This window comes from Entelurus aequoreus, linkage group LG06 (genome assembly GCF_033978785.1).
Source record: "Entelurus aequoreus isolate RoL-2023_Sb linkage group LG06, RoL_Eaeq_v1.1, whole genome shotgun sequence".
NCBI classification, from domain to species: domain Eukaryota; kingdom Metazoa; phylum Chordata; class Actinopteri; order Syngnathiformes; family Syngnathidae; genus Entelurus; species Entelurus aequoreus.
Window position 1 is genome coordinate 57,206,838 of NC_084736.1, and position 25,904 is coordinate 57,232,741.

The following is a 25,904-nucleotide window of genomic DNA, read 5'->3' on the forward strand; positions in this document are numbered from 1 at the left end:
GCAACATCATACACCCTCGCGGAGCAGAGAGGTAGCAGAATGGCTAACGTTAGCCGTGGTGCAAGCGGAGAGGTGCGAGTGGTAATACAAGAGAAAGAAGGTGCGAATCTGGTAACAAATGAAGGAAGAAGAATTAATTCCAAGAAAAACAGCAGGGGGTCCATCGTCTGGCGGTGGTTTGGCTTCAAGCGGCAAGATGTCAAGTATGCAGCAAAAGCGTTGCTACAAAAAGTAGAAGCTCTACTAATGTGTAGCATCATTTGAAAAGTCACCCGCTAGAGAAGGAAGAGTGCTTGAAACTCCGCATGTCAACATCTCCGGCTGGTACCACCCAACATAATACCCAAGCAACCATTTCCAGATCAACACCGTATGAAAAAAATTGTCAACAACAGAAGGAGAAAACGTCCGCAGGAACCTACCACATAGCGAAGGACATACACTATTTAATTTCCTATTATGCAGCTAATTTTTATTTGACAGTTTTTGAAATATCTTGTGTGACATCATGCACAAAAGTGCACTTTATTTGTTTTAAACTATTGTAGTGGCGTTCTGTACAAAAAGTGCACTTTAATTTAGTGTTGTTTTGATATGTCATCTTAGTGACATCATGCACAAAAGTGCACTAATAGCTTGTTTTAAAATGTCTCTGACAATCTTGCACTTTCTGTTTTGGAAATTACATGAATGTTTGTGCCACTGCTTAATAACTGTTTAATAAATACAGTTTTGGTAAATTGACTTAGTTGTGATTTCCCTCTCTGCATGAAAGTTTAAAATAAGCATATATTTATGCAGTATGAACAAGAATGTATTGCTGTAGACACTTGGACTCATCATACTGGTGTGATTATATGCATCAAGTGTTAGTTCAACGCTAAGGCAAAATATCGAGATATATATCGTGTATCGTGACATGGCATAAAAATATCGAGATATTAATAAAAGGCTCCTCTCTGAGCTGCCACCTTACCGTGGTAGAGGAGTTTGCGTGTCCCAATGATCCTAGGAGGATCCTTCCATGCCCCCTGGTAGGGTCTCCCAAGACAAACAGGTCCTAGGTGAGGGATAAGACAAAGTGCAGCTCGAAGACTTCTATGGAAATACAAGAACCGAGACTCAGATTTCCCTCACCCGGACGCGGGTCACCAGGGCCCCCCTATGGAGCCAGGCCCAGAGGTGGGGCACGATGGCGAGCGCCTGGTGGCCGGACCTGTCCCCATGGGACCCGGCCGGGCACAGCCCGAAGAGGCAACGTGGGTCCCCCCTCCAATGGGCTCACCACCCATAGCAGGGGCCATAGAGGTCGGGTGCAATGTGAGCTGGGCGGCAGCCGAAGGCAGGGCACTTGGCGGTCCGATCCTCGGCTACAGAAGCTAGCTCTTGGGACGTGGAACGTCATCTTACTGTGGGGAAGGAACCTGACCTAGTGCGCGAGGTGGAGAAGTTCCGGCTAGATATAGTCGGACTCACTTCGACGCACAGCAAGGGCTCTGGAACCAGTTCTCTCGAGAGGGGCTGGACTCTCTTCCACTCTGGCGTTGCCAGCAGGGCTGGAGTGGCAATTCTTGTTGCCCCCCGGCTCAGACCCTGCACGTTGGAGTTCAACCCAGTGGACAAGAGGGTAGCTTCCCTCCGCCTTCGGGTGGGGGGACGGGTCCTGACTGTTGTTTGCGCTTACGCGCCAAACAGCAGCTCAGAGTACCCACCCTTTTTCCCCTCGAGGGAGTACTTGAGAGTGCTCTCCCGGGTGATTCCCTCATTCTACTGGGGGGCTTCAACACTCATATTGGCAACGACAGTGAAACCTGGAGAGGCGTGATTGGGAAGAATGGCCGCCCGGATCTGAACCCGAGTGGTGTTTTGTTATTGGACTTTTGTGCCCATCACAGATTGTCCATAACGAACACCATGTTCAGGCATAAGGGTGTCCATATGTGCACTCGGCACCAGGACACCCTAGGCCGCAGTCTCATGATCGACTTTGTAGTAGTGTCATTGGATTTGCTGCCTCATGTTTTGGACACTCGGGAGAAGAGAGGGGCGGAGCTTTCTACCGATCACCACCTGGTGGTGAGTTGGCTGCGATGGTGGGGGAGGATGCCGGGCAGGCCTGGCAGCCCCAAACGCATTGTGAGGGTTTTCTGGGAACGTCTGGCAGAGTCTCCTGTCAGAGAGACTTTCAATTCCCACCTCCGGAAGAACTTTGAACATGTCACAAGGGAGGTGCTGGACATTGAGTCCGAGTGGACCATGTTCCGCACCTCTATTGTCGAGGCGGCTGATTGGAGCTGTGGCCGCAAGGTAGGTGGTGCCTGTCGTGGCGGTAATCCTAGAACCCGTTGGCAGACACCGGCGGTGAGGGATGCCGTCAAGCTGAAGAAGGAGTCCTATCGGGTTCTTTTGGACTCCTGAGGCAGGGGACAGGTACCGACAGGCCAAGCGGTGTGCGGCTTCAGTGGTCGCGGAGGCAAAAACTCGGACATGGGAGGAGTTCGAGGAAGCCATGGAAAACGACTTCCGGACGGCTTCGAAGCGATTCTGAACCACCATCCGCCGCCTCAGGAAGGGGAAGCAGTGCACTATCAACACCGTGTATGGTGAGGATGGTGTTCTGCTGACCTCGACTGCGGATGTTGTGGAGGGAATACTTCGAAGACCTCCTCAATCCCACCAAAACGTCTTCCTATGAGGAAGCAGTGCCTGGGGAATCTGTGGTGGGCTCTCCTATTTCTGGGGCTGAGGTTGCTAAGGTAGTTAAAAAGCTCCTCGGTGGGAAGGCCCCAGGGGTGGATGAGACCTGCCCGGAGTTCCTTAAGGCTCTGGATGCTGTGGGGCTGTCTTGGTTGACAAGACTCTGCAGCATCGCGTGGACATCGGGGGCGGTACCTCTGGATTGGCAGACCGGGGTGGTGGTTCCTCTCTTTAAAAAGGGGAACTGGAGGGTGTGTTCCAACTATCGTGGGATCACACTCCTCAGCCTTCCCGGTAAGGTCTATTCAGGTGTACTGGAGAGGAGGCTACGCCGGATAGTCGAACCTCGGATTCAGGAGGAACATTGTGGTTTTCGTCCTGGTCGTGGAACTGTGGACCAGCTCTGTACTCTCGGCAGGGTCCTTGAGGGTGAATGGGAGTTTGCCCAACCAGTCTATATGTGCTTTGTGGACTTGGAGAAGGCATTCAACCGTGTCCCTCGGGAAGTCCTGTGGGGAGTGCTTAGAGAGTATGGGGTATCGGACTGTCTGATTGTGGCGGTCCGCTCCCTGTATGATCAGTGTCAGAGCTTGGTCCGCATTGCCGGCAATAAGTCGGACACGTTTCCAGTGAGGGTTGGACTCCGCCAAGGCTGCCCTTTGTCACTGATTCTGTTCATAACTTTTATGGACAGAATTTCTAGGCGCAGTCAAGGCGTTGAGGGTATCTGGTTTGGTGGCTGCAGGATTAGGTCTCTGCTTTTTGCAGATGATGTGGTCCTGATGGCTTCATCTGGCCAGGATTTCAGCTCTCACTGGATCGGTTCGCAGCTGAGTGTGAAGCGACTGGGATGAGAATCAGCTCCTTCAAATCCGAGTCCATGGTTCTTGTTGAATGACCAGACGGAGGGAAATACTTTATAGAGTGATGGTGTTTATTCTCAACTCGCTGGTACAGCTGTCAGTCGTACTGGTTGATCTCACAGCATATATAGAAAAGAACCGGCTTGCGCATGCGCAGTACACAATAACAAATACGTTGGCTGCCAAGGTACAATATACTAAGAGAGCATTACGTGAATGCTCTACATCCCCCTTCTTTAGCTCAAAACACAAAGAACAAAACATTTCCTACGAACAACAATTTTCACAATACTCTGACAATGTTTTTTTTATTTTTTATTTTCTTTCAATACTCAGTCCTTGTATTTAGGGTTCGGCCTGACAGTGCGACCGAAGCGTGTTGTGTATGGACTCTTACCAGAGTGTGTGGGCAGTGGAGATACAGGTACCTGGACTGGGGAAGGTTCAATGTCATGAGGGTCTTCAATGTCCAGAGGGTCTCCTCGTCCCTCATCATAGAGAGGAGGTGCTCCATAGACAGCTGGATTGAAGGGCTGCAAGTCGGCACTGTCAGGCTGATCTGGGGGTCGCTCGGCAACAGGCAACAGGTGTCTGCGATTTCTCCTGTAGTCCTTGCCTCCAGACTGGATGATGTAAGACCGTGGCTCTTCACAGATCTTTCCCACCGTGCCCATGCGATCGAGCCTCTTCTTCTGTAGCTGAGCTGTGACTAGTTGGGTGTTGAGAGGGGCTGGCTGCAGTAACTGTTTGCTGATGGGGAGGGTAGTGCGGGTCTGCCTTGACATTAGTCTCTGTGCAGGTGAGCCAAGCTGTGCGTCACGAGGGATATTCCTTAGGTTCAAAAGGTTGAGGAACGCATCTGTGCCGTCCCTCTTTGACTTCTCCATCAGTTGTTTAGCACTTTGCACTGCCCTTTCAGCCAAACCGTTGCATTGTGGGAACTCAGGGCTGCTGGTTGCGTGATTTAAGTCCCACTGTGCAGCAAAATCTCTGAACTTCTGGCTCGTATACTGTCTGGCATTGTCTGAAATGAGAAGGTGGGGGGAGCCGTGTACAGAGAAGTGTCTTTTCAGCTTCGTGATGACTGTCGCTGATGTGATGTCCTTGAGAAGGTCGATCTCGTACCAGCCAGAGTATGAGTCTACGAGCACCTGAAAATGCTTGCCATCCCATTCAAAGATGTCGGTTGCCACTATAGACCATGGTAAGTCAGGAACTGGATGTGGCTGCAGTGGTTCCTTCTGCTGATGGTGCCTCTGGCTGTTGCAAACAGAGCACGAGAGTACTGCTCTGTCAATGTCTCTGCTCATATTGGGCCAAAACACTAGATCTCGGGCTCTACGTTTAGTGGACTCTGCTCCTGGGTGTCCTCTGTGCATAATGTCTGTGTAAACGGTCTGTAGTGACTGGGGAATGACAAGTTTGTGACCTTTCATGATGACCCCTTCCTCGATGATAAGTTCGTCTCTGAACGGGAAGAATCGACTGATGGACAGTGGGGCAGTGTGCTGTTTAGCAGGCCATCCGTGTCTGATAACGGAAGAGAGGGTCTGTAGTAGGTAGTCTTCTGCTGTGTGTTTCTTTAGTTCGTCTAGGCGGCTGGATGAGATTCGGCTGAATGACATAATAAATAAATGATAAATGGGTTATACTTGTATAGCGCTTTTCTACCTTCAAGGTACTCAAAGCGCTTTGACACTATTTCCACATTTACCCATTCACACACACATTCACACACTGATGGCGGGAGCTGCCATGCAAGGCGCTAACCAGCAGCCATCAGAGGCAAAGGGTGAAGTGTCTTGCCCAAGGACACAACGGACGTGATTAGGAAGGTAGAAGGTGGGAATTGAACCCCAGTAACCAGCAACACTCCGATTGCTGGGACAGCCACTCTACCAACTTCTCCACGCCGTCCATCACTTCAAAGTCGTTTAACTCGTTCACATGCTCAAGTGTGGACGCCCTGGGGGCGCGTGACAGAGTATCAGCCAGATACATCTGTTTCCCTTTTTTGTAAACCAGGTCAATGTTATATTTCTGCAGCTGCAGCATCATACGTTGAAGTCGTGCAGGCGCTGTGTAGATTGGCTTTCTGATGATTGTGACCAGAGGTTGGTGGTCAGTTTCAATGGTGACTGGCTTTCCGTAGACGTAATCATTAAATCGTGAACATGCAAACACAACTGCCAGAAGTTCTTTCTCAATTTGGGCATAGTGTGTCTCTGTTTGAGTCATTGTCCTTGACGCGTAGGCAATTGGTCTGCCCCCTTGTAGACACGCTGCCCCCAGCCCGTGTTGTGAAGCATCACATGTGAGCGTGACTGGTAGGTCGACGTTGTAGTACGACAGGACAGGCGGACTGGAAATACATTTGGCACAAATTTTCCTAAGTAGTTGATCATGCCTAGAAATCGCTGTAGAGCTGTGATGTCTTCAGGAACAGGCATCTCTGTAATCGCTGTGGTCTTTTCAGGGTCCGCTTTCAGGCCCTCACTAGTGAACACATGGCCGACATAACTGACCTCTGTCAGCCGGAACTTGCATTTGAGGGGGTTTAACCTCAGATTAACCGTGCGTGCGCGGTCAAGCACCCTCTTCAGGTTTGCGTTGTGCTCTGCCTCAGTACGGCCTCCGACGATGATGTCGTCTACAATGATGGCACAGGGGTAACCAGCAAAAATCTGTTCCATTGTGCGCTGGAATACCTCGCTGGCTGAATTTATTCCAAACGGCATTCTGAGAAATCTGTAGCGACCAAAGGGTGTGCTGAATGTGGTTAGCAGGGAAGACTTGTTATCCAAGGAGATCTGCCAGAAAGAGCTTTTAGCGTCTAAAACGGAGAACAATGTTGCGTTCGCCATTTGTGATGCCACCTCCTCAACTGTACGCATCGGATGACGGGGGCGCTTTAAAGCTGTGTTGGGGTCTCTGGGATCAATGCAGATTCTTATATCCTTTGTCTGCTTCTTGTTTGTTGCTACCATGGATGACACCCATTCAGTTGGCTCAGATACGGGAGTGATGACACCAATGCCTACCATCCTCTCAAGTTCTGCCTTTACTCTGTCCTGCATGGCTACAGGGATGCGGCGTGCCGGGCGGACAACAGGGTGCACCACAGGGTCCAGTTTCATGGAGTATGTCACCGGTAACTTGCCAAGTTCGTCCTTAAACAGATCTGCATACTCAGTGAATATTTTATGTGGCAAGTTGGCATCTTTATCCACACTGAGTTGGTGAACGTCTTTGCTCAGTGTCACCAGCTTCATGCGCAGACTTGCTTGTAGGCCTAGTAGTGGCTGGACATTTTTCTCCACGACGTGGAATTGTAGTGCATGTTGCTGACCTCCCACTTCTGACACCATGTTGAATGACCAGACGGAGGGAAATACTTTATAGAGTGATGGTGTTTATTCTCAACTCGCTGGTACAGCTGTCAGTCGTACTGGTTGATCTCACAGCATATATAGAAAAGAAGCGGCCCGCGCATGCGCAGTACACAATAACAAATACGGTGGCTGCCAAGGTACAATATACTAAGAGAGCATTACGTGAATGCTCTACAGTTCTCGCCCGGAAAAGGGTGGAGTGCCATCTTTGGGTTGCAGAGGAGACCCTGCCCCAAGTGGAGGAGTTCAAGTACCTCGGAGTCTTGTTCACGAGTGAGGGAAGAGTGGATCGTGAGATCGACAGGCGGATCGGTGCGGCGTCTTCAGTAATGCGGACGCTGTATCGATCCGTTGTGGTGAAGAAGGAGATGAGCCGGAAGGCAAAGCTCTCAATTTATAGGTCGATCTACGTTCCCATCCTCACCTATGGTCATGAGCTTTGGGTTATGACCGAAAGGACAAGATCACGGGTACAAGCGGCCGAAATGAGTTTCCTCCGCCGGGTGGCGGGTCTCTCCCTTACAGATAGGGTGAGAAGCTCTGCCATCCGGGGTAAGCTCAAAGTAAAGCCGCTGCTCCTCCACATCGAGAGGAGCCAGATGAGGTGGTTCGGGCATCTGGTCAGGATGCCACCTGAATGCCACCCTAGGGAGGTGTTTAGGGCACGTCCGACTGGTAGGAGGCCACGGGGAAGACCCAGGACACGTTGGGAAGACTATGTCTCCCGCTGGCCTGGGAACGACTCGGGGTCCCCCGGGAAGAGCTGGACGAAATGGCTGGGGAGAGGGAAGTCAGGGATTCCCTGCTTAGGCTGCTGCCCCCGCGACCTGACCTCGGATAAGCAGAAGAAGATGGATGGATGGATGGATTAATAAAAGGCCATATCGCCCAGCCCTAGTTCAAACCCCGGCCGAGTCATACCAAAGACTATAAAAATGGGACCCATGCTTGGCACTCAGCATCAAGGGTTGGAATTGGGGGTTTAATCACCAAAATTATTCCCGAGCGTGGCCACCGCTGCTGCTCACTGCTCCCCTCCCAGGGGGTGGAACAAGGGGATGGGTCAAACGCAGAAAGTAATTTCACCACACCTAATGTGTGTGTGACAATCAGTGGTACTTTAAAGGCCTACTGAAATGAATTGTTTTTATTTAAACGGGGATAGCAGATCCATTCTATGTGTCATACTTGATCATTTTGCGATATTGCCATATTTTTGCTGAAAGGATTTAGTATACAACAACGACGATAAAGTTCGCAACTTTTGGTCTCTGATAAAAAAAAACCTATCCCCTGCCGGAAGTAGCGTGACGTAGTCGGTTGTTCGCTTCCTCATATTTTCCTATTGTTTTCAACGCAGCTAGAGCGATTCGGACCGAGAAAGCGACGATTACCCCATTAATTTGAGCGAGGATGAAAGATTCGTGGATGAGGAACGTTAGAGTGACGGACTAGAATGCAGTGCAAACATTATCTTTTTTCGCTCTGACCGTAACTTAGGTACAAGCTAGCTCATTGGATTCCACACTCTCTCCTTTTTCTATTGTGGCTAACGGATTTGTATTTTAAACCACCTCGGATAATATATCCTCTTGAAAATGAGAGTCCAGAACGCGAAATGGACATCCACAGTGACTTTTATCTCCACGACAATACATCGGTGAAGCACTTTAGCTACGAGCTAACGTGATAGCATCATGCTTAACTGCATATAGAAACAAAAAAAATAAACCCCTGACTGGAAGGATAGATAGAAAATCAACGATACTGTTAAACCATGGACATGTAAATACACGGTTAATGCTTTCCAGGCTGGCGAAGGTTAACAATGCTGTTGCTAACGACGCCATTGAAGCTAACTTAGCAACCGGACCTCACAGAGTTATGCTAAAAACATTAGCTATCCACCTACGCCAGCCAGCCCTCATCTGCTCATCAACACCCAAGCTCACCTGCGTTCCATCGATCGACGGTGCGACGAAGGACTTCACCCGATCACAGATGCGGTCGGCGAGACGGAGGAAGTTAAGGTGAGTTCGGCGGCTAACACGTCTGCTATCCATCTCTGTCTTCCTGGTTGTGTTGCTGTAGTCCGTTGCTAATACACTGATCCCACCTACAACTTTTTTCTTTGCAGTCTCTATTGTTCATTAAACAAATTGCAAAAGATTCACCAACACAGATGTCCAGAATACTGTGGAATTATGAGATGAAAACAGAGCTTTTTTGTATCGGATTCAATGGGTCCGAATACTTCCGTATCAACCGTTAACATAAAGTCATCATACATAGACGTTTTCAACCGGAAGTTTAGCGGGAAATTTAAAATTGCACTTTATAAGTTAACCTGGCCGTATTGGCATGTGTTGCAATGTTAAGATTTCATCATTGATATATAAACTATCAAGACTGTGTGGTCGGTAGTAGTGGGTTTCAGTAGGCCTTTAACTTTCCTTACTTGTTGGTACCTGTTTTTGTGTATTTGGGGTCCCCATCAGTCCTAAAAAAAAGTATAAGCCAAATCACACTAAAGTGGCCACTAAGAATGTTTTTTAATAATTTTTCCAGACCACTTCTCTGTGAGCGCTCTGAGTATCTAATAATAGAAAAGCGCGATATTAAATCTAATCCATTATTATTATTATTATTATTATTATTATTATTACCACAGTAACAGACTACAAGTTTGAACACTCTTAAAGGCCTACTGAAACCCACTACTACCGACCACGCAGTCTGATAGTTTATATATCAATGATGAAATCTTAACATTATAACACATGCCAATACGGCCGGGTTAACTTATAAAGTGACATTTTAAATTTGCCGCTAAACTTCCGGTTCGAAACGCCTCTGAGGATGACGTATGCGTGTGACGTAGCCCGGCGAACACGGGTATGCCTTCCACATTGAAGCCGATACGAAAAAGCTCTGTTTTCATTTCATAATTCCACAGTATTCTGGACATCTGTGTTCGTGAATCTGTTTCAATCATGTTCATTGCATTATGGAGAAGGAAGCCAAGCAAGCAAAGAAGAAAGTTGTCGGTGCGAAATGGACGTATTTTTCGAACGTAGTCAGCCACAACAGTACACAGCCGGCGCTTCTTTGTTTACATTCCCGAAAGATGCAGTCAAGATGGAAGAACTCGGATAACAGAGACTCTAACCAGGAGGACTTTTGATTTGGATACACAGACGCCTGTAGAGAACTGGGACAACACAGACTCTTACCAGGATTACTTTGATTTGGATGACAAAGACGCAGACGTGCTACTGTGAGTATGCAGCTTTGGCTTTTTTTTGCGTATGTACGTAACTTTTTTAAAATATATAAGCTTTATGAACCTTGGGTTAGGTGAACAGTCTTTTGGGCTGAGTGATTGTGTGTGTTGATCATGTGTTTGAATTGTATTGGCGTGTTCTATGGAGCTAGGAGCTAGCAGAGGAGCTAGGAGCTAGCATAACACGTACCGTACCGTAAGTGCGCGTCACGTACGTAACTTTTTAAAAATATATAAGCTTTATGAACCTTGGGTTAGGTGAACGGTCTTTTGGGCTGAGTGATTGTGTGTGTTGATCAGGTGTTTGAATTGTATTGGCGTGTTCTATGGAGCTAGGAGCTAGCAGAGGAGATAGGAGCTAGCATAACAAACACGCAGGTGTTATTATGCAGGATTAATTTGTGGCATATTAAATATAAGCCTGGTTGTGTTGTGGCTAATAGAGTATATATATGTCTTGTGTTTATTTACTGTTGTAGTCATTCCCAGCTGAATATCAGGTACCGTGAGTATGCAGCCTTGGCTGCTAAACATTCGATAACTTGACCGTATGTGCGCGTCACGTACGTAACTTTTTAAAAATATATAAGCTTTATGAACCTTGGGTTAGGTAAACGGTCTTTTGGGCTGAGTGATTGTGTGTGTTGATCAGGTGTTTGAATTGTATTGGCGTGTTCTATGGAGCTAGGAGCTAGCAGAGGAGCTAGGAGCTAGCATAACAAACACGCAGGTGTTTTTATGCAGGATTAATTTGTGGCATATTAAATACAAGCCTGGTTGTGTTGTGGCTAATAGAGTATATATATGTCTTGTGTTTATTTACTGTTGTAGTCATTCCCAGCTGAATATCAGGTCACCCCCGGCTCTCACAGCATCTTCCCTATCTGAATAGCTTCAACTCCCCACTAGTCCTTCACTTGCACTTTACTCATCCACAAATCTTTCATCCTCGCTCAAATTAATGGGGAAATTGTCGCTTTCTCGGTCCGAATCTCTCTCACTTCATGCGGCCATCATTGTAAACAATAGGGAACTTTGCGTATATGTTCAACTGACTACGTCACGCTACTTCCGGTAGGTGCAAGCCTTTTTTTTATCAGATACCAAAAGTTGCAATCTTTATCGTCGTTGTTCTATACTAAATCCTTTCAGCAAAAATATGGCAATATCGCGAAATGATCAAGTATGACACATAGAATAGATCTGCTATCCCCGTTTAAATAAAAAAAATTCATTTCAGTAGGCCTTTAAGTCATGTTTACCCTGGAAGTCATGTTTACCCCCAGGGTCTATTCTGTTCTCATGTGTTATCACGTGATTGTCCAGCTCTGTGGGCAGACGATCAAATTAGGTTATCCTACCTCATGTGACAAGTTTAGCAGGTTACTGTTGTGGAGTATCAGCAAATGTGCCATAATATCCCTTTAGCAGTATATGCCCATATATCCCTTACAAGCAACCTGCTCATTAAAATTTTAATAATTTACATTATTTACACCCCTGATTGTAAATAATGTAAATAATTCAATGTGATTATCTTGTGTGATGACTGTATTATGATGATAGTATATATGATAGTATATATCTGTATCATGAATAAATTTAAGTGGACCCCGACTTAAACAAGTTGAAAAACTTATTCGGGTGTTACCATTTAGTGGTCAATTGTACGGAATATGTACTTCACTGTGCAACCTACTAATAAAAGTCTCAATCAATCAAATCCTGCACATAATCAAAGCCACACACATAGGACAGTACTTCTCAATAATTGTTTGTCATGCCCCTGTAACCCAGGCTTGAAAACACCCTATGCCTGGAGTTTTTTTATTTATTTATTTATTTTGTCCTGTCCAGCTTCTCAGGCAAATCCTATACTGTAGTTGATGTAGATTCCCATATCGGCTGTTCAGATTTACTTTACAAAAGAGAAGTGTAGGATACTTCTCTTGTTGCCTTATTTGTGTTTGACTTTATTAAATGTATTTATATTATCATTTGGTGCAGCCGGGCCGGAGCAGGAGGGGATAGAAAGAGAAAAAAAGGAAGACAGAGGGGGAAATTGTGGGGACAAGAGGGGGATTAGACAGAGAGACAAAAACAACAACAGCAAACACAACAACAACAATAGAGCAACATCAGCAAATACGACATGTACAAATATGATGGTAAAAGTAATAGCAAATGAGCAGTTAGCGAAAATAAAAAATAATACAGAAATGACAATGAGCATTATTACACTACAAATGGAGCAATACAAATACCAATAGAAATAGCGCTGTTGATAATGAACAATACCAATACTTTACCTTTATTATCAACAATACAGTTGTTCAAATGCAACAATACATATACGTAATGATAATTTCAGATACGAAAGAATGCATAAAAATGGAAGGGAAGAAAGAGAAGCAACCTACATTAACCTTGTAGATTGTTATAGTAACAATAGGTTAAGCTTTGTCAGTGTGCCATGTGTTATACCCAGTTTACCCTAGGGCAACAACATTAATATATGTTTGATGAAACGTGATTATATGCATGAGTGTATGTATGCATATGTACTTGTATATGTACAGAATGTGTATATGTGTTTGTACAGTGAATGTATATGTACAGAATGTGTATAAGTGTTTGTACAGTGAGTGTATATGTACAGTATGTGTATATGTATGTTTGTACAGTGAATGTATATGTACAGTATGTGTATGTGTATGTTTGTATAATGAATGTGCGTGTGGCTGTACGAACTTTGAGTATGTAAATATGTACTGTATTTGTATATGTATGTGGGAGCGTAGGTACCTATGTATGTGTGTATGTATGTATGTGAGTATATGTGAATTTGTATGTACAATACATTTGACTCCCAGTGTGTGTGGGAGCCAGAGTACGGCCCCAGCCTCCCCGAGAGCCCAACCCACAAATAGTAGGTGTGGTGCCCAGGGAACCAGGGACCACCGCCCCCACGCAGCCAAGCCGGTCAGCGACAGGAACCCCAGAGCCCGGCCCACCGCGCCGCCCATAAGGGTCAGCAGCAGGCCGCAGACAGACGCACCCAGCAGAGAACAAGGCACGAGAAAAGCAGGGGACAGCCAGACCCCAAGCCAGCGAGAGACCACACCCCACACGGGCAGAAAAGCGAGACCCCCCGCAACCGGACGGGAAGACCGCCCCGCCCCACCGGCAACCGGGCCCCCACGAGCCCACCCCCCCCCGGCCACCCCACCCAAGTCGGCCGCCGCAGGACCACCCAGCACGGGGCCACGGGAACCACCCACCCCACCCGCAGGGACCCCAACGATGGGAGGGGAAAATAAAAAAATAATATTAATAAAATATATTAAAAAATAAAAATAAATAAATACATTTTTAAAAAATAATTAAAAGAAGATCACAGACATGCTGACACACAAGGTCACTACCCCAGCAACTGGCCGACTCGCAGCACCTCGGAATACCTCGCAGCACCAAGCCACCACAGTAGACACAGGGACTAGACCCAGCAGGCCCCAACCAAGACGGGCACCCGGAAGGGATGGATGGCGGGACCCAGGAGCTCCAGACAGGCAGTCCAGATGCAGTAGCCTGAGGTGCCGACCCCCGCCTGACAGGCAGGCCCAGAGCGTACCCCCAGAAATATACATACATACCTATATACATATACATACACATACACATATACATGTACACATACACACACATACACATATAAATGATAAATAAATGCATATAAATAAATAAATAAATAAATACATATAAATACACATATAAACATATACTTACACATACATACACAAATATACACATACACATATATATACATACACACACATACAGTACATATACACAGTTAGTCAGCCCCGACAACCACCATGCGCGCACGCTGCCACCAGTCACAACATCAGCCACCCCCCTGCACCAGACCCAGCAGCCACGGGCGCCCACAACACAAACAAACGGCAGCAGAAACAGCAGCCGCAATACCCCCAGCACCACCCAATCAAATCAAAGCGATCAAAAAAAACTGCGACCGGCATTCACACGCCAACAGGATCACGGAGACCAGCCAGCGCCAGCCCGCCAGTCAGCCCAAACGCCAACACCCAAACAAGAGACAAACCCCCCATGCATGTGTACAAGGCCCCCAGAGTGTCTACTGTGTAGTTAAAATTAGGAGGTCAGCCATTACAGCCGACCTCCAGTCCCTATTGATGTGTGTACTGTAGCGTGAGTGAGATATGTATGCTTGTGGGAACTAATAATGCGATTAAAATTGGGGGACATCAAGGTCATGGTGGGTCCCAACCAAGCCGAGCCCCCCAAATCCTAAGTGTCTAATATGCAGCTAAGATTGAGGGATGGACGAGCAGGGGACAAGACAGGAGGACTGGAGCCCCATAGGAGGCATCCTCATCCCCCCGCCATGCCTCCCCGCAGGACAATCCCCCAAAGTCTTATATATGTGTGACTGTGTGTGCTATAAGTACGAGGAGTAGAGGGCCCGGACATCCCCCCCCAGTCCATGCGGCCGACAACCAGGAACTACGGCCAGGAGACCGCCGCCACCCCCCTCCCCCCTCCCCCACGGCCCGTGACCCACACCAGACCACTTTAGCATGACGCCACGCGAGCCCACCCCCCGCCAAAAAAAGCCGCCCCCCGCCCGCCCCAACCCAACCCTACAGAGCCCATACCAGCAACCAAACGCAGAAAAACTGCACATCCCCCATTCCTAATGCAAACACCGCATCCCGGCCATCCACACAGCAACGTGCCCATACGAGTCCCGGCCAGGGGATGGCGCCCCCCCAACGGGGGAAGAAGCCAATGCATCCCGTCCGCACGTCAGCCCCCAAACCAGCCGACAAGCAAACGCCAGCCAGCCCCCACAACCCCACAAGCGCACAGATACCAGCCACAGTCCCCCAACCACTCCAACCCAACACAGCGATGCCAACCGCTGGTAGCACCACAGCAACCATGACCACCACCGCCCGTCTGCAGTACAAACACCCGCGGTCGCCGAAACCGAAACAAAAAGGCGACCGACCCCGTAAACCACAAAAACGCACATCCCCAGCTACCACCGAGGCCGCCAACCCACCTACCCCAACTCATCCACAGCCAGGCCAATCGATCCACCGGACATTCACACCCATACACACACCTACACATACATATACCAGTGTTTCCCATAAACTGCCAAGATACCTGTGGCAGTGGGGGCGTGGCTATGGGCGTGGCTATGGGCGTGGCTATAGGCGTGGTCACCATGACATCATCGAGTAATTTGCCTAATTTACTACAATGATATGATTTTCTCTAAAAAGGCTCAAAAAATGTATACTTGCTAATTAATAATAACAGTTTTGTTTTAAACGTCCATCCATCCATCCATTTTACAATATAATTACAACCCTTTATGTACATATTTATATACAGATTTGAACAATAAGTTTTTCACTGAAATATATTTATTAATTGTGGTTCTTACAAAAAATATATCTTATAAAATATAAAAGCTAAAATGTCTCTTAAAGCTCTGCCCCTTTAATTAGTGCATACTAAATATACAAACATACACATACTGTAGATATACATTCACTGTACAAACATACATATACACATACTGTACATACACTACCGTTCAAAAGATTGGGGTCACCCAAACAATTTTGTGAAATAGCCTTCATTTCTAAGAACAAGAATAGACTGTCGAGTTTCAGATGAAAGTTCTCTTTTTCTGGCCATTTTGAGCGTTTAATTGACCCCACAAATGTGATGCTCCAGAAACTCAATCTGCTCAAAGGAAGGTCAGTTTTGTAGCTTCTGTAACGAGCTAAACTGTTTTCAGATGTGTGAACATGATTGCACAAGGGTTTTCTAATCATCAATTAGCCTTCTGAGCCAATGAGCAAACACATTGTACCATTAGAACACTGGAGTGATAGTTGCTGGAAATGGGCCTCTATACACCTATGTAGATATTGCACCAAAAACCAGACATTTGTAGCTAGAATAGTCATTTACCACATTAGCAATGTATAGAGTGTATTTCTTTCAAGTTAAGACTAGTTTAAAGTTATCTTCATTGAAAAGTACAGTGCTTTTTCTTAAAAAATAAGGACATTTCAATGTGACCCCAAACTTTTGAACGGTAGCGTATACACTCACTGTACAAACACATATACACATTCTGTACATATACAAGTACATATGCATACATACACTCATGCACATAATCACGTTTCATCAAACATATATTAACGTTGTTGCCCTAAGGTAAACTGGGTAACACATGGCACACTGACAAAGCTTAACCTATTGTTACTATAAATACCTACAAGGTTAATGTAGGTTGTTTCTCTTCCTTCCCCTCCATTTTTCTGCATTCTTTCGTATCTCAAGTTATCATTACGTACAGGTATATGTATTGTTGCATTTGAACAACTGTATTGTTGATAATAAAGGTAAAGTATTGGTATTGTTCATTATCAATAGCGCTATTTCTATTGGCATTTGTATTGCTCCATTTGTAGTGTAATAATGCTCATTGTCATTTCTGTATTGTTTTTTATTTTCGCTAACTGCTTATTTGCTATTACTTTTACCATCATATTTGTACATGTCGTATTTGCTGATGTTGCTCTATTGTTGTTGTTGTTGTTGTGTTTGCTGTTGTTGTTTTGTCTCTCTGTCTAATCCATACTTGCCAACCCTCCCGTTTTTAGCGGGAGAATCCCGGTATTCAGCGCCTCTCCCGACAACCTCCCGGCAGAGATTTTCTCCCGACAAACTCCCGGTATTCAGCCGGAGCTGTATGCCACGCCCCCTCCAGCTCAATGCGGACCTGAGACTGAGTGGGGACAGCCTGTTCTCACGTCCGCTTTCCCACAATATAAACAGCTTGCCTGCCCAATGACGTCATAACATCTAGGGCTTTTAGAGAGTAGAGTGCACAACTGCGCACACAACAAGGAGACGAAGCAGAAGAAGGAGGAAATTACAGACATGGCGACGCCGTCGACGAGCAAGATGAAGAAATACGCTTGCAAGTTCCAAAACGAATGGAAACAAGAATTTCAGTTCATCCAGGACAGTTTGAAGGGGAAGGTGTATGTTGCCTGTAAATTTTGTAGAACAGACTTCTCTATTGAACACGGTGGCCGAAATGATATACTCATCATGAACGGAGAAGTTAAACAGGACAATACTGCCATCTAATGGATAGCCGCTGAAATTCAAGGTTTTTTTTTCTTTTTCTATGTAAATAAAATAAATATATAGCTAGAATTTACTGAAAGTCAAGTAGTCCATACATACATACATACATACATACATACATACATACATACATATATATATATATATATATATATATATATATATATATATATATATATATATATATATATATATATATATATATATATATATATATATATATATATATATATATATATATGGTCTAATCCCCCTCTTGTCCCCACAATTTCCCCCTCTGTCTTCTTTTTTCTCTCTTTCTATCCCCTCCTGCTCCGGCCCGGCTGCACCAAATGATAATATAAATACATTTAATAAAGGCAAATACAAATAAGGCAACAAGAGAAGTATCCTACACTTCTCTTTTGTAAAGTAAATCTGAACAGCCGATATGGGCATCTACATCAACTATATGATTTGCCTGAGAAGCTGGACAAAACAAAAAAATAAAAAATAAAATAAATAAAAAAAAAATAAAAAAATGTTTTTTATTTTATTTGTGGCGGACGTAATTCTTTCGTGGCGGGCCGCCACAAATAAATGAATGTGTGGGAAACACTGTATACACATACATACACACATACATACACACATTCACATATACATACATATATGTGAATATGTATATGTGAAACATATACATACACATACACACATACAGTATACACATGTATGCATATACATATACACATACACACACACACACACACATATATATACACATTAATACACCTACATACATATACATATGCACACATATACACTACCGTTCAAAAGTTTGGGGTCACATTGAAATGTCCTTATTTTTGAAAGGAAAGCACTGTACTTTTCAATGAAGATAACTTGAAACTAGTCTTAACTTTAAAGAAATACACTCTATACATTGCTAATGTGGTAAATGACTATTCTAGCTGCAAATGTCTGGTTTTTGGTGCAATATCTACATAGGTGTATAGAGGCCCATTTCCAGCAACTATCACTCCAGTGTTCTAATGGTACAATGTGTTTGCTCATTGGCTCAGAAGGCTAATTGATGATTAGAAAACCCTTGTGCAATCATGTTCACACATCTGAAAACAGTTTAGCTCGTTACAGAAGCTACAAAACTGACCTTCCTTGGAACATTTGTGGGGTCAATTAAACGCTCAAAATGGCCAGAAAAAGAGAACTTTCCTCTGAAACTCGACAGTCTATTCTTGTTCTTAGAAATGAAGGCTATTCCACAAAATTGTTTGGGTGACCCCAAACTTTTGAACGGTAGTGTACACATACACATACATACACAAAAAAATAAATAAAATAAATAAACCCTTTAAATAAAATAAAATAAATAAAAATAAACAAGAGGCCCGGTCGCCAACAGTGCCCAGTGCCACCAAACCCCGCAGCCCTTCCCGCACGTCCAGCGGTATCCGGCAAGGACAAGTCACAGGTGGAGAAAATCCTCAGTGCTGAGCTCTGTAGAACTTGCACCTGGCTCGCTGACAACAAGCTATCCATACACTTGGGTAAAACAGAATCCATCCTGTTTGGGTCCCACATCAAGCTTAAGAAAGTCAATGAGTTCACCATAAAAGTAGGTGACAGTGTCATCACCAGGAAAGATGAGGTCACCTACCTAGGTTCCATTCTAGAGGCTAACCTTTCCTGTGATAAAATGGCAACCAAGGTAATCAAAAAGGTTAATCAACGAACGAGATTTCTCTACAGAATTTCCTCTCTGGTCAACAAAAGCACCTTGAGGATTCTGGCGGGAACTCTCGTTCAACCCTTTTTCGATTACGCATGCACCTCCTGGTACCCTAGCACCTCCAAAACCCTCAAATCTAAACTCCAAACATCTCAGAACAAGCTATTCAGGTTACTTCTAGACCTCCACCCCAGATCCCACCTCACTCCTACCCACTTCTCTAAAGTGGGCTGGCTCAAGGTGGAGGACAGAGTTAAACAACTTGCACTGAGCCTAGTCTATAAAATCCGCTACACCTCCCTGATACCGAAGTACATGTCAAACTACTTCCTTAACGTAAATGACCGCCATAACCACAACACCAGGGGGTGCTCCACTAACCACGTTAAACCCAGATTCCGAACTAACAAAGGTCTTAACTCATTCTCTTTCTATGCCACATCAATGTGGAATGCGCTCCCAACAGGTATAAAAGAAATGGCATCTCTATCCTCCTTCAAACCCGCAATAAAAGTTCACCTCCAGGCAGTTACAACTAAGGCTGCAGCTAACGATTATTTTTCTATCGATTAATCTATAGATTATTTTTTCGATTAATCGGTTAATCTATAGATTATTTTTTCGATTCATCTATAGATTATTTTTCCTTTTACCGATTATTTTTTATTTTATTTTATTTAAAATGAAGATGAAAAAATAAAAGTAGGCCAGTTTTTTCAAAAGGCATGGCTTTTATTTACAAAAAAAAAAAGTATGGCCACTCAGTCAACATTGACAACAACATGACAAAATATTCTGTAACAATGTAAACATTTAAAACTTTCAACATTTAACAAAATTAAAAGTAGCTTATTTGCTTTTTAATGTGCAAATATAAAAGTAAACATCCAGTGCAAATCTTAATATTCTGAAATAGTATAAGCATTTCAAAAGTAAAAGTATTGCTTATTTTGCTTTAAAATGTGCAAAAATAAAGATAAACATCCAATACAAAAAAGTGCAAAACGAAATATTCTGTAACAACAGTGTAAACATTTCAACAAAAGTGAAAGTATTGCTTATTTGCTAAAATGTGCAAAAATAAAGATAAACATCCAATACAAAAAAGTGCCAATCTAAATATTCTGGAGCACTGTAAACATTAAGTATTGCTTTTAAAATGTGCAAAATAAACATCCAGTCCAACACAGTACACAATAACCAATTCTACTCATTCCAGTGAGTGACTAACAGTTGTAATGAAGAAAGGTTAGCATGTCTACTTGCTTTGCTTCTTTTCTTGTTTACAATATTCCCAGCAGCTGAAAATAGGCGCTCAGAAGGGGTCGATGTGGCTGGAACTGAGAGGTAATTAGCCTTCACCTCAAACCAGGACTGCGAGCGAGCTGAGCTGCAGTTTAAGTTTCTAGTAGGTCAACGGGCTCATAGTGATGTTACTAGTAGTTGACTGAGAGGTGTTTATTATCATTTGGGGAGAGTCCGCTGCTTGATGCTCACCTGCTAAACACCTATCTGCTCGACGCTGAAGCGCTGACTACATGCGCTATGAATACGCACTGCTGATTGGCTGATAATGCTTCGTGTGTACCAATCAGATGGTTGTGTGGGTGGGACAATGCTGCGTGTGTACCAATCAGATGGTTGTATGGGTGGGACAATGCTGCGTGTGTACCAATCAGATGGTTGTATGGGTGGGACAATGCTGCGTGCTGAGACAGAGGCAGAGAAACAAAGCAACTTGTTAAGACTTTAGCAGCTAAAGTTAGCTTTAGCTTAGAAACTCGTTCGGTACACCCCCGTACCGAACCGAAAGTCTCGTACCGAAACGGTTCAATACAAAACACATACCGTTACACCCCTAGCAGATACAAATGTTTTTGTGTAATGATGACAACGTATGCTAACGCGGACGATTGACTGGTTGATGGGTTTCTTTTCAAATGTTCGTTCATAGCCGTTGTGCTGCTATGATAGGCCATTTCCGCTCGACACAGTGTGCATACAACAACATTATTAGGCTGTGTATTGAAATACTCCCACACTTTTGACGACTTTTGGCGTGCGTTTTTCCCCTCGCTCGCACAGTCTGCTTTGCGCTCCGCCATGACGGTAGTGTGACGTAATTATGCGACGCGTCGACGCACAAAAACGGCGTCGACGTATTTACATAACCGATGACGTCGACTACGTCGACGCGTCGTTTCAGCCTTAGTTACAACCCTAAACTAACACCCTCCCCGGATTGCTAATAATCAAATGTAAACAATCAAATGCAGATACTTTTTCTTTTTCTTATGCCTTCTGATCTCTCTCTCTCTCTCTCTCTATGTCCACTACTTGATGTCCATATCCTCCCCCCCCCTCCACACCCCTGATTGTAAATAATGTAAATAATTCAATGTGATTATCTTGTGTGATGACTGTATTATGATGATAGTATATATGATAGTATATATCTGTATCATGAATCAATTTAAGTGGACCCCGACTTAAACAAGTTGAAAAACTTATTCGGGTGTTACCATTTAGTGGTCAATTGTACGGAATATGTACTTCACTGTGCAACCTACTAATAAAAGTCTCAATCAATCAATCAAAAAACCCTCCCAAATTGAAATACGATTGAGAATGTGATAATATTTATTATTTATCCGTACTAACCACTCTATGAGTTTCTGGCACCAGAACCTACATGCCACCTAGCTGAAAACTATGTGGGAAGCACTGCAATAGGACCAGGTCCCCAATAACTGTCAATAACATCTGCCTTTATGATATAGAGAGAGGGCTTGGACAAACAGACTTAAGCCTTGTTCACACTGCAGATCAATATGTATTTGGCCAACTGCCTTGACTCACATTTGAACTTGAAGTGCCATCCCATTCCTAACCCATAGGGTTCAATATTATGTGGGTCCACTTGTTGTAGCTATTACAGCTTCAACTCTTCTTGGGAGGCTGTCCACAAGGTTGCGGAGTGTGTTTATAGGAATGTTCGACCATTCTTCCGAAAGCGCATTGGTGAGGTCACACACTGATGTTGGTCGAGAAGGCCTGGCTCTCAGTCTCCATTCTAATTCATCCCAAAGGTGTTCTATTGGGTTCAGGTCAGGACCCTGTGCAGGCCAGTCAAGTTCATCCACACCAGACTCTGTCATCCATGTCTTTATGGACCTTGCTTTGTGCACTGTTGCACAGTCATGTTGGAGGAGTAAGGGGCCCACTCCAAACTGTTCCCACAAGGTTGGGAGCATGGAATTGTCCAAAATGTTTTGGTATCCTGGAGCATTCAAAGTTCCTTTCACTGGAACTAAGGGGCCAAGCCCAACTCCTGAAAAACAAACCTACACCATAATTCCTCCTCCACCAACTTTCACACCCGGCACAACACAAATGTACCGTTTTCCTGGCAACCTCCAAACCCAGACTCGTCCATCAGATTGCCAGATGGAAAAGCGTGATTCATCACTCCAGAGAAGGCGTCTCCACTGCTCTAGAGTCCAGTGGTGACGTGCTTTACACCACTGCATCCCACGCTTTGCATTGGACTTGCTGATGTATGGCTTAGATACAGCTGCTCGGCCATGGAAACCCATTCCATGAAGCTCTCCGCGTACTGTACGTGGGCTAATTGGAAGGTCACATGAAGTCTGGAGCTCTGTAGCAACGGACTATGCAGAAAGTCGGCGACCTCTTTGCACTATGCGCTTCAGCATCCGCAGACCCCTCTCTGTAAGTTTACATGGCCTACCACTTTGTGGCTGAGTTGCTGTTCCCAAACTTTTCCATTTTTTTATAATAAAGCCAACAGTTGGCTTTGGAATATACAGGAGCGAGGAAATTTCACGACTGGATTTGTTGTACAGGTGGCATCCTATGACAGTTCCACGCTGGAAATCACTGAGCTCCTGAGAGCGACCCATTCTTTCACAAATGTTTGTAGAAACAGTCTCCATGCCTAAGTGCTTGATTTTATACACCTGTGGTCGGGCCAAGTGATTAGGACACCTGATTCTGATCATTTGGATGGGTGGCCAAATACTTCTGGCAATATAGTGTAAATCAGATGTGTATCCAATGCGACTGTAGTCTGAACGATCCTGTTGCGTTCATCCGACCAACACGTCGTCAAAAAGCAATAAGCATCATAATTATTTGCCAAAATAGACATTTGCAAAATACATAGTTGACAAATGAGCAGAAAACATGCCAAAAATAATATGTTTCAGGAACTCCCATTAATGTTCTTCAGAGAAGACACAGAAGCAAATATCCCACAAACTGTGAAGGCCAAGTGCTTGCATGTGCAATAATTCGGTTCAGGAAATGTTGACTTTGATTGCACAAAATCCTTAAAATTGCCCCAAGCCGCCAGGACTGAGATTGACTAGAATTGGAGCCATGTTTACTTCCGTAACCACTGAAGCATATCACGTCATTATGTCATGTCTGCGTGCGAGTCAGATTGCAGTCACATTAGACATCACATTTTATTTGTGATGTGAACAACTACATATAAAGATTGGATTTGACAAAAAAAAACTGAATTGGACATCCTACCCTGCAGTGTGAACATAGCATTACAATCAATCTAAAATCCATCTACAGGTTTCCCACACATTTGATTAATGTGCAACTAAGGGTGATGAGTCATGTGTGTGAGACAGTATTAATAGATGCGACGAGGCTTACACTTCTCTTGGAATCAGCGGTTTTATTTATTTTATTTTATTTTTTTAAGTGTCACGAGGTTGCCACTTTGCAAAACAAAAATCAACAAGGACGATACTAAAACAAGCCTACCTCTACGATTTCCCATCGTTGGCACTATAATTGCATAGTAACAATTAAAGAGCTATCATTTATTTACTGCAAAATAAAACAGATTCAAACAGTGCTGATGGCCTCTTGCTGCTTTCTAATATTTGGTTGTGCCCTGCTCAGATGAAAACAGTGCGAACACTCACTATTCAACGACACAGTTGGTGAGTGTCTGCCTCAAAACACAAGGAGAAAACACGCACATTGCACAATTGAGCATGCGCTCAACGCAAGCAAACCTCTCTGCATCAAAGACCGGTTCTTACCGTGTAAAGCCCAATCCTGCACAAGGCAAGGGAGAGCTGCATGTGCTCCGACATTACGCTCAGCAACAGGCGTATCCCGCAGCAACAAGCGAGCAAAGCCTCCCCGCGTTAGTGAAGGGATGGAAGGGGGGGCGGATCGGGAGTAGCTGTGCTAAGGTGTCAGGTCAACGACGGTAGCCCGTCTGCATTTTGCCGTCTTGATGTAGACAGCTCGCCGGGCTTTGCAAGAGAGTGGCGCTCGTCTAGTGTTTACCGCCATATTCATTCATAAAAACTGAAAGTGATATATTGTCACGTGGATCTGTGAGCTTGGGCGCAAGATTAGAATGTGCGGATCTTTCTTAACACAGTGATTAAGGACACAATGACAACTACAGATCTAGAATAAGACTACAAATTGGATTAGTCACCATTACCCACATGTCCATACATACTGTAAGCATGGCTTCAAGTATGAAAAACCTGCACTTTGCGTGTGTGTGTGTGTGTGTGTGTGTGTGTGTGTGTGTGTGTGTGTGTGTGTGTGTGTGTGTGTGTGTGTGTGTGTGTGTGTGTGTGTGTGTGTGTGTGTGTGTGTGTGTGTGTGTGTGTGTGTGTGTGTGTGTGAAGGCTGCAGCTAACGATTATTTTTCTATCGATTAATCTATAGATTATTTTTTCGATTATTCGGTTAAACGAATAGATTATTTTTTTCGATTAATCTATAGATTATTTTTCCTTTTACCGATTATTTTTTTATTCAAAATGAAGATGAAAAAATAAATGTAGGCCAGTTTTTTCAAAAGGCATGGCTTTTATTTACAAAAAAAAAAGAAGTATGGCCACTCAGTCAACATTGACAACAACATGACTAAATATTCTGTAACAATGTAAACATTTAAAACTTTTAACCTTTAACAAAATTAAAAGTAGCTTATTTGCTTTTTAATGTGCAAATATAAAAGTCAACATCCAGTGCAAATCTTAATATTCTGCAATAGTATAAGCATTTCAAAAGTAAAAGTATTGCTTATTTTGCTTTAAAATGTGCAAAAATAAAGATAAACATCCAATACAAAAAAGTGTAAAACGAAATATTCTGTAACAACAGTGTAAACATTTCAACAAAAGTGAAAGTATTGCTTATTTGCTAAAATGTGCAAAAATAAAGATAAACATCCAATACAAAAAAGTGCCAATCTAAATATTCTGGAGCACTGTAAACATTAAGTATTGCTTTTAAAATGTGCAAAATAAACATCCAGTCCAACACAGTACACAATAACCAATTCTACTCATTCCAGTGAGTGACTAACAGTTGTAATGAAGAAAGGTTAGCATGTCTATATGCTCTGCTTCTTTTCTTGTTTACAATATTCCCAGCAGCTGAAAATAGGCGCTCAGAAGGGGTCGATGTGGCTGGAACTGAGAGCTAATTAGCCTTCACCTCAAGCCAGGACTGCGAGTGAGCTGAGCTGCAGTTTAAGTTTCTAGAAGGTCAACGTGCTCATAGTGATGTTACTAGTAGTTGACTGGGAGGTGTTTATTATCATTTGGGGAGAGTCTGCTGCCTGATCACCTGCTAAACACCTATCTAGGGATGTGCGTATCGATCCTGTGGTATCGATATATCGATACTCACACGCT

The 25,904-nt window shown here is 44.2% G+C and overlaps 1 protein-coding gene across 1 annotated transcript in view; it reads right to left on the reverse strand.

The window, feature by feature from the left end:
• arl15a (ADP-ribosylation factor-like 15a) overlaps positions 1-24,357 on the reverse strand; it is a 367,743-nt gene extending 343,386 nt beyond the window's left edge. Inside the window, exon 1 of the mRNA XM_062051046.1 lies at positions 24,279-24,357. Within this exon, the coding sequence (XP_061907030.1) occupies positions 24,279-24,332 (54 nt within the window). The 5' untranslated portion in view covers positions 24,333-24,357. The remainder of the gene's footprint in view (positions 1-24,278) is intronic.
• Between the last annotated feature and the right edge of the window lie 1,547 nt (positions 24,358-25,904).